At 40.3% G+C, this 9846-nt stretch overlaps 1 protein-coding gene across 2 annotated transcripts; it reads left to right on the forward strand.

The window, feature by feature from the left end:
• Positions 1-1320: 1320 nt before the first annotated feature.
• Positions 1321-8919, forward strand: telo2 (TEL2, telomere maintenance 2, homolog). Of its 2 annotated transcripts, none has more exons than XM_083993585.1 (21): positions 1321-1385; positions 1786-2134; positions 2224-2501; positions 2620-2688; positions 3479-3626; positions 3741-3843; positions 3924-3992; positions 4076-4217; positions 4323-4459; positions 5181-5260; positions 5574-5678; positions 5786-5874; positions 5982-6073; positions 6207-6323; positions 6429-6500; positions 6590-6760; positions 6861-6952; positions 7051-7150; positions 7399-7463; positions 7759-7874; positions 8329-8919. In XM_083993585.1, exons 2-21 carry the CDS (start codon positions 1794-1796, stop codon positions 8448-8450), a joined length of 2508 nt encoding a protein of 835 aa, XP_083849711.1. In that variant the 5' UTR covers positions 1321-1385; positions 1786-1793; the 3' UTR covers positions 8451-8919. The 2 variants fall into 2 exon arrangements, with proteins under 2 accessions (XP_083849711.1, XP_083849712.1); XM_083993586.1 differs by having other exon boundaries at positions 1789-2134.
• Positions 8920-9846: the final 927 nt, after the last annotated feature.

The raw sequence follows: 9846 nt of genomic DNA on the forward strand, positions 1-9846 counted from the left end.
TGAAAGTAAGATTAGAAAAATAAATGGAATAAAAGGACCCTGTGTTTGCTGTGTTTTTATTGCGCAAGTATATATATTTCACCATGTATTTGCCTATTCTGCACACATTTGAAAACTTTGAAACTTTCCACATCATGCATACTGTACCTTACACAGTGCTCTACAGCTAATTTCTTTGCTGTGACATGCAGGATCTCATGTTTTAAAGATATTCTGAAGGATTTCAGTACAGTTATAGTGCATTTTCTCATAAATATGTAAGATGAACAACGACTCTGTTGATAGCAAAAAAAATAGGTTTTACACTAAGGCAAATTATAACAATAATAGTAAATGGGGGAAAGAAAAGGCAATAGTAAAACATAGCTGGAGGCAGTGATGTGGGTGGCTAAGCAGGCCAGAGTTGCCATGATGTCATCATGTCAAGGGTTGAATGGCTGTAAGCACTCACATCAGTTGATGAATGATTGGCTGCCATGGATGGACAAAATTGACTGAATGCTTTTGCCAAGCAACAAATACATTTTGTCAAGATGGTTTGGAGAATATCAGAAAAAAAAGTAAAAGTTTTTTTAATTTTACTGCTAGCACATCAAAGGTTATGGTGCAAAATAGCAAATTTCCCTCATTGCAGCGCCCCCTGGTGGTCAAAGGACGCCAGCTTTCTTCAGGTAGGTAGCCTCTGATCTGTATCAGTATCCTGATTCCAAACCCTGCTCTGCATCCCTGTCCGTCCATATCCTTCTCATACACAATGAACTAACTAGGTAATAAACATCTGGGCTGCTGCCATTCACTGTGTGTGTGTGTGTGTGTGTGTGTGTGTGTGTGTGTGTGTGTGTGTGTGTGTGTGTGTGTGTGTGTGTGTGTGTGTGTGTGTGTGCAGAAGGTGAGTTCAAGCTTCTGACTGGAAGAAAAAAGTTATCTTGAATAGATTGTCAAAACAGAAAGTAATATTAGTGACAGACACTATATTGAGATGTTATAGTGTACTACTACATGAATTCAGAGTTTTTGTTAGTCACTAACCATGATTCTTTAGTTTATCTCAGCTGCTGCTTTAAATTGAATGAAAGGGGTGTTTATAAGTATCTTACGCCATTGCTGTATGTGAGCCTTGCACTTTCTTAATTGATTAATTCACCATTAGTTATTTTAGTAATCAATGTGTAAAATCATACACCTATTATGACTTGAAATGCACCCAAAAGTGTTGCAAAAAAAACACGTTGCCTTCTTGAATGCGACACTATACTATTCCTGTCCCCGGAACCTTTCTTCTCCCTCTTTCTCACTACGAACATATTTTGACGGAGCACACGCGACCTGAAGCGGCAGCAGAGTGGGCTGCTATAACGTGAACTGACAGAAGAAAACTTCATAAAGTAATGTTTTATCGTAACGGTGGTTGTAAATTATGCGTTCAGTCAGTCGGCATGTGAATTCCTGTTGTCTTATTTAATGAAAATGCTCGGGTGTGTATCCGTGTTGACTGACTAACGGTTTAAGCTAATTTAAATGGAGACGCATGTGTATTTATTTTCTTCTGTAACGTTATTAAATTTGTATTTAAATGAGCTTCTTCACTCAGTGACATGACTAAATGGAGAGTTAACCTGAACAGTTTTTTTAGGCGTAATTCTTCGTTGGAGTAGTGAAAGTCTAGAAAGGTTTTTTGTTGTGTTATGCTAACAACAGTTGGAGCTTAGCCTAATTGCTCAATATAAATGCTCTAAATATAGGCTAAGTTACTAATGTTATTTAACCCTTCTGTTTTTTCTCCAGCAGGTAAAATGGACTCACTCAGCCCAAACACTGAGGTCCGTCAAATCGTGGCCCAGTGTTTCCGGACACTCTCTTCGTCCACAGATGATAAAGACATCATTGATGCGCTTCAGACGCTGCACTCTTTCTTGGATGAAGGAGCAGAGAGTGCAACCACTTCAGCTCAGCGGGCTGAGTTCAGGAGAGCTCACTACACCCGCAGCCTGCAGCTCCTGGTCAGTAACATCCAGGCAGACTGGCTGCACAAACTGACAGCAGCCCAGCGTGCAGAGTTATGGGATGTCCTGTTCCTCCGCGGACCTCCAGAGCAGGCTCTGCTGGTGCTCATGGAGGGAATAGGAGCTCTAAGGTGGGTGATGGAAAAGGGACATTAAGTATATTTATTGATTTATCCATTCATTTATTGTTATGTCTCTTATGTCTTGTCTTTTTCTGCAGACCCAGCACTAATCTGGACTTCCTGGTCAGCATCACTGTGAAGTTCCTTCAGACCGGCCGCCTCGCTGACTTGCTGTGGTCGTACTGTCTGGAGACGGCTCCCTCCGACTCCCCCCAGCTCAGAGAGACTCTGCTGGGGCGGATAGTAGCGCTGCCAGACCTCACCGCCAACAGGTTGCATCCCAACAACAAGCCTGTCTTTCTTCCTCAGCAGTACTACCTGCTACTCACCACAGAGATGCTCACTGCCCTGGAGCGAACCTGCAACGCCCTGAAAGGTCAGAGAACATCTTTAAGCACTTAGCAATAATAATAGATTTCATAACCAATGTATTATATGTCAGGATAAACAGCAATTCTTATTATTATGTGTGTGTGTGTGTGTGTGTGTGACAGATGGCACAGACTGCTCCTTAACCTTTGTGGCCCAGACTCTTGGAAAAGTGTGTATCCAGGGGCACAGCGGTGAGTTTAATTACTGACGAGTGTCATTTATGAGACAGTTCATTTGCTAGCTGCTATTTATCAACAAAATTTGGATAATCAGCTAATTTCTTAATTTTCTATTCAAGTTATTTTTATAGCTGTGAAAAAGTATTTGCCCCCTTCTGGATTTCTTACTATTTTGCATATTTGTGACACTTAAATATTTAAGATCATAATATTGGCTCTCGCTGTGGTTCGCTGTTGTCCAAAAGCTTTAGAAATGGCTTTGTAACACTTTCCAAACTTATAGATGTCAATGATTTAGTTTTTTCATCTTAAAAAAAAAAACTACTTCACTCCACTCAAACAGGTTCTACTGAAGTGATTTCTTGATTCAACAGGTCTGGCAGTGATCAGGTCTGTGTGTGGACAGTGAAATTAAACTCTACTTTAAAGAAAATTAGGTTTATCACAGTTAGTTCATGATTTAAGAAGGGAGCAATTACTTTTTCACATAAGGCCAGGTAGGTTTGTGAACTGCATTTTATGTTTACTTGGATTATCTTTGTCTAATATTAACATAATAACATTTAAGTGTGACAAATATGCAAAAAAGTAAGAAATCAGGAAGGGGGAAAATACTTTTTCATGGCACCGGCACTGTTTGTTATACTCTATATCCTCTTTTTCTATATAAGGTGTCAACTTCAGCTCTGGAAAACTAAACAAATTAATTTTAATGGAGCTAACAATTAAGTATTTAAGGAGTTAAATAATCACCAGTGATCCATAGCATCCATAGTGACACAATCCTTTTCCCCTCCTGTAGACGTGGTCCTGGCCACTCTGGCTCCTCGGCTCTCCGCCTCCACACGCTCAGACATGGTGTGGCAGAGAGTTTGTTGGAAACTGTTTGAAAACGTTCCACAGCGTTGGATCGAGAGCGTGCTCACTGCATTGGTGCAGGCTGTCAGTGGGTAAGCTAAGCTGGTTATAGTTTCAGTCAGCCCACGGTTTATCTGGACACTAGCTGACAGTTTTCCGTCTGCCTATAATGATCCAGGCCTCTTGCTTTTTTCTTTTTTCCCCAGCCCTGAGGCCTTTGGACGGATTATTGGGAATCTAGTGTTAACCAATAAAAAGGCCCAGTTTGTCATCACTCATAAACTGCTGTTACTACAGTATAAGTACGAGGTAAGAAGAGGACCTGCAGCCTGACAGTAATTCATGATTTGTTTTTTGTTTTATATTTAAAACATGTTTTTTTTCCATAGACCCAGGTCTTGAGAACTGTTCTGGGTTACCTTGCAGCAGACAGAGAACGAAGGCCATTACTGTTACAGGTGAGTGTGTGTGGTATATCCAGCAGCCTGATGATCATTTTAAATGCACTGACCATTTGACAGGTATTCATGTGTGTTTTCAGGTGTTGCGGTCAGTGTCCCAGGCCTGGGCTAACCCCAGCGCAGTGAAACACACACCTCTAGAGCAGCAGGTGTATGTTAGCAAGGCTCTGCTGCTGAGTGTGAGCCTGCTGAAAGACACTGAGCTGCAGGAGCTACGTTCAGGTACAGTTCTGACAACCTGTGTTACCATTCATCTCCAAACACGAGTTGATGGGTTTTCACTTGTTAATCATATATTCTCTCACTGTTGTGTTCCTCTTTCGTTAGAGTTACTCCAGTGTATGCTTGGTGGCATGCAGAGCCACCTGGACAGCAGTGTGGTGCACATCAGGCGTCTGGGTATGGTGGTGGGAGAGTGCCTGAGCTCTCGCATGGATATCAATGGAGCCAGGCTGAAATTTGAGGTGCAGCCGATGTGTATTAGCCCAATTATCCTTATAATAGGGGTGTGACGAGATCTCGTGCCACAAGATCTCGCGAGATTAAACTCAACGATATTTCTCGTCGCGTTAAAAATCTGTCTCGTGAGATTTTTTAAATTTTTTTTTTATAATGTTAATACAATGTACAACAGGGTTTCCACTACCAGTTACGATTACTTTGCACCACTTTCCACTACACAGTTATAACTCTACTCAACTCGGTTTAGGTGCTTTTCAGTCACAGCTGAGTTCTTCATAGTTCCTCCTCAGTAAAAACAATGCCACTACTTAAAAAAATCCTAGAGGAAACACTGCACATAATATTGTTTGCACTTGAAAAAAAGAAAGGAATATTTTATTTTATTTATTTTATTTTAACTTTTAGAAATTTTAGTTTTAGTTTCAATTTGTGGAAGAAGTTTATTAAAAGCTCATGCTTACATCATGCATGTAAAGAGTTATAATAAAACATTTCAAAATGCATGTGCAACTTGGTTAAATAAAAGTCTGTTGGTCCAGTCATATATTTTGTCATTGTAGTTTTCTTAAAATCTCGTCTCGTCTCGTTCTCGTGAACCCAATATTATGTCTCGTCTCGTGAGATGAGTGTATCGTCACACCCCTACCTTATAACATGTGATTAATGACTGAATTGAAATGCCTTTCTCAGACTTGGATTGTGTTGTGCTGTGTTGTGTTGTAGTACGATCAAGATGAGGAAACTCGAGAGCTGCTTTCTCTCATGACTCCTGTCTCTAGTGAAGAGCCGGAGCCTGTAAATAGGTAGGTGTTACATTTCACCGTGACTCTTACAACTATTGTTTCAAGTTTTGAATTTTGATCAGTTACATTGTGATGATTGCTGTTTATTATGTATCTATAAAACTGTCAGTCAATTGAAGGAGAACTATTAACCATTTTAACTAAATGATCTAGTTTATAGTTTTGTCAAAGAGCAGAAACACATACTGCGCTTCAGACAATATTCATTCTCCTTACTTAATGACGATGTTGAACAGTTTGCCAAATCCCGCAAAATCTCGCCACTGTACATCCATAGGCGTTGATTTTATGTAATGGCATCTGTCATCTACAGAGTTGAAGAGACCAGTGAAGTGGCTCCATCTGCCCAGAGTGCATCATCTCAGAATAAATCAGGACCTCAGCCATCAAACACTGGTCCAGACTCTGACCTGGACAGGTGAGTACTGTATGAGTGAGGTTTTTTGCAGTACTGGGTCTTTCTTTTTCATGAATTGGAGGGATTACCGGGGTGTATTATTAACCTTGAGTCCATTATTGATCCAGTGATGATGAGCTCACTCCGTATGATATGTCTGGAGATCAGGAGATGAGTCAAGCATCCCCACCTCGCTACCTACGCGACTGTCTGGAAAGTACGACTTCACAGATCTCACAGATAAGGGAACATCCAATACAGTTGTTTTAAAGTGTTGTATGACTCTAATAACTCTAATATCTTATTATCTGTTAACCCATCCAGACTTAATATCCTCAGAGGACTCGGCGCGTGTGGAGCTCAGTTTGAGAGTTGCTGAGAGTTTAGTGAGGAAAAACGTCTTTGCAACCAGAGAGGTACAACAGCATCACCAAAACAGTAGAGAGTGTTTTACATATTTCCCACTGATGGCCTCTTACTCTTTCCAGTATCTTCTAATTCTTAAAACAACTATTACAAATCATCTTTCATGTGTTATGCCATTTTCAGATCAGTGTCCAGATGATCAAGGTGCTTCTTCACATGGAGGATAAATACAGCATATCTGGCTTCCTGAGCCTCAGACAGGCGACGATGGTGGCCCTCACTGTCACTGACTGTATCCCTGTATGATCCTCCTCTGCATTTTCAACACTGTACTACGGTATTTCCCTTTTGAAATTGGTGCTCATATATCCACTCTCTCTTTTTTCCAATTTATTATTTTAATAGGTGACTCAGTATTTGACCAACGAGTTTTACTCCCTGAACTACAGTCTTCGTCAGCGACTGGATATCTTAGAGGTGATGACAACAGCTCCTTTTCATAATGGCTCTCTGCCTTCACCAAATAAATGCATCGACTGATTTGATCCCTTGTTTCTAATTATTAGGTCCTGGCTCTGGCAGCTCAGGAGCTCTCGAAACCAATCGCTGAAAAGAGAAATCCATCCATCGACTCAGCTGCCATCACTGACTTGACTCCGTACCCTGGTGACAACCCTGTCCACTGGAGACAAGTAGTCGAGAAGCGGATTCAAAGCAAGACCAAGCGCCTCATGAAGGTACCGGTACTTACAGTAGACAGTCATTTTCAGTTGCCATTTCAGTGTTTGAGTGAAGGCTCAGACCTGAGCTCTGTACTGATTTCTCTTGTTGCTACAGGGTACCACACAAGCCCCAGCTAAGGCCACCGCTAACCGATACGCACCTGTTGCCGGACACTTCTTTTTCCCACTGCTCAGGAATTATGACAAGTAAGTGTGTTTGTTTTTTAATGAATTGAAGAGATCAACATTTAGTGTTTTTTTTTTGCACATATATTAAAACATGAAATGTAACATTTCACTGCCAGGCCTCAAGTGACCTTTGACCTGATGGGCAGTGACCACTTGGTACTGGGAAGGCTGATCCACACCTTGGGCCTCTTCATGCATTTGGCAGTCAATGCACCGGTACTTCTATCCACCTAGAATATCCTCATTATAGATGTTGATATCGTTAATATTGTTGTGCCCATGTGTGCAAGTATAAATCTGTGTGTGTGTCTGTTTGATATCCAAGCATTTCCAAAATATACATACATACTGTACACATTTTTCAGCAGGAGAAGTTGTAGATGCTCTTGTGTTTAAGTATACATCCTGTATATTATAAGTATGATCCTACAGTAAGCTAAACCCACATGTTTTTTCAAATTCAGATAGCTGCACAGATGGGTCGTGCTTTGCTGGACTTTGTGTGGGCAGTGCGTTACCATGCTGACCAGTAAGTAAAATGCACGTGTTCTTCTCAGTGTACATGTGAATCACTTCATCCAGACAAGTCTTGTTGCCATTAGCGATTCTGTAGTGTAGAATTCCTGATATTCAGCAGGATTTTTACCATCACTATTAATAAGAGAACTGCATGTTTATGATGATGTTCATGTTTGGTCATTAAATTCTAGGATTACCATAGTCAGTCAATAAAAAAACCAAACAACAGTTGACCTGGACAGAGTGTAAAGGTGAGATGCGCTGCTTTGTTTGTCAGATCTGACCTGAATATGTCTGTGTTAAAGGATGGTGAGACGAGGTGTCCTCTTCGCCGTCTGCTCAGTTTTTCTGAGCATGCCCAGTCAAAACCTGCTGCTGGACCTCAGTGATCAGCTGTTTGAGACCAGAACTTGGCTGGCAGGTAAAAAAAAAAAAAATATATATATATACATAAATATAAATCTATCCTTTTCCTCAAAGAACCCTGACATACTGTAGAAATAGACATTATTTAGATATTTCAAGTCTTTAATTATGGTTTGGAAGTTGGGCAGTGCATTTTCTCACACTCTACTTGCTTTTGAACTTATTCACAAAAAAAGAAAACAGCTCACTGTATATATTACTAATAATAGATCAACCCTAAAACACATTTCTTGTAAATGGACTCGCACCTGCACAATGTAATTGTGTCAGGGATGTCCCCTCAGCTACACACATCCATGGACACACAAACAAATACAGTACCCCCCATGCACAGCTGGGCTGAACATTTCTGGGAAACAGATAAGGAACCAGGATGTCCTGTACGACACAGAGTGTCTGTGACGTGATGTGGCTCATTAACGCATCAGTCGTATTTTTTGTATTCACAGATGTGGCCGAAGGAGACCCTGACGCAGATTGCCGTAGTCTGGCAGTACAGAGTCTGGTGCTGCTGGATAAGAGCTTGAAGAAACAGCTACAAGATCCACAAGCACTTAGTCTGGAGTCATGAGCACTGCATTAAAAATGAACAATGAAATGCTGTATCCCTCTGTGGGAGGGAGGGCTTTACTGCACTTCCACCTACGCTCTGTTGTGCACAGAGCCTGGAGCCTGGAGACCAGAGTTTGGAGGTCGATGGAAATGATGTTCCGGATACTTGCTGGCAGAGGGTCTGGCCTGGTGGTAATGGATGGACGTGGACACTGAAGGATGTCCTTTCAGCTCACGAGCCGCTTGTTGCAGGTGCTGCAGAAAATGTTTCATATCCTGGAACAGTCAACCAGAGGAAAAGGAGGGCACATGTCTTTGTGCATGTTTCTTTTATGTCTCTGCATACCTAAGTCATGCACACAGACATACACATTCCAGTATACCTAACTGTAGATGAACGCATTGTGAATAATAGTGTATGAAGCACATTAAATATTAATTGAATGGAAAATGAAATGCCATTTCTGTCCAAAGTGTATTTCATGAGGATATCCTTTTCAACCTCTTTCCTGTACTGGCACATCTTTCCATACCTTGGTTGTTTGTTTGCAAAGGACATCCTGTGAATATTCACGTGCACCCACATTCACAAATAATGGAAATACTACTACTACTTCCTCTTGCGACATAAATGTGTTTTCATCTCTGTTCCCAAACAATGAAACCTTTTGAAAAATGCACTTGTTTATACAGTAGTTTTTATTAGTTTTGGTCTTGACCTCATCACCCTGGCATTTTTTGTGTTATCACTCCCTCTTGAATAATTAAGAGTGTTATGCAAGGGTACAACTAGTACAGAAGATAATCATATGATTGATCCTCACATAAATTATGCAAAATATTCATTAAATGAAAATAAGATTGTCAAAAACTCATTTCAGGACTAATATTGACAAGACTTAATAAAAGATCTATGTAGTTTTTTTTCTGATCGATGTAAATTTGGGTTAAATTCCTAACTGGCACATGCGTATTGAACATCATAAGATTTCTTTTTTAACTCAGGTAAGAGGAGACATTTGACAAACCTTGGTTTTTTGACAGCAAAACAATGAAAGTTGCATGTAATCAAAAACATCTCAACCAATTTGGATTTGTGGATGTGAAACATTATTTACAATTTACAATGTCAAATTTAACAATCAACGGGATACTCATTTTATAACCAATAAATCTGCATATTGATCCAAAATACACAAATGTGATCAATGAGAAAATTAATTCAAACACATCCGTTATAACATAATTTGTGTAAAATTTTGATAAAGACACTAAATAATGACAGTTGAAGCCGTTATGACTTTCACCACTGTAGGCTTTTTGGTTTTGCTGCAGAAAACGTCACATCTCTCATAGTCTCCATCAGATAAACGTGTAACTTTACCTACATACACTTCGTGAACAACTCGGGTTGT

This window comes from Trachurus trachurus, assembly GCF_905171665.1.
Source record: "Trachurus trachurus genome assembly, chromosome: 19".
NCBI classification, from domain to species: domain Eukaryota; kingdom Metazoa; phylum Chordata; class Actinopteri; order Carangiformes; family Carangidae; genus Trachurus; species Trachurus trachurus.

Coding starts and splice junctions, on each gene's coding strand:
- telo2 (XM_083993585.1), top strand. CDS start 1,794: ATGGACTCACTCAGCCCAAACACTGAGGTCCGTCAAATCGTGGCCCAG. Junction 6,501..6,589: donor AGCGACTGGATATCTTAGAG/GTGATGACAACA, acceptor TCTAATTATTAG/GTCCTGGCTCTGGCAGCTCA. Junction 7,875..8,328: donor GACCAGAACTTGGCTGGCAG/GTAAAAAAAAAA, acceptor TTGTATTCACAG/ATGTGGCCGAAGGAGACCCT.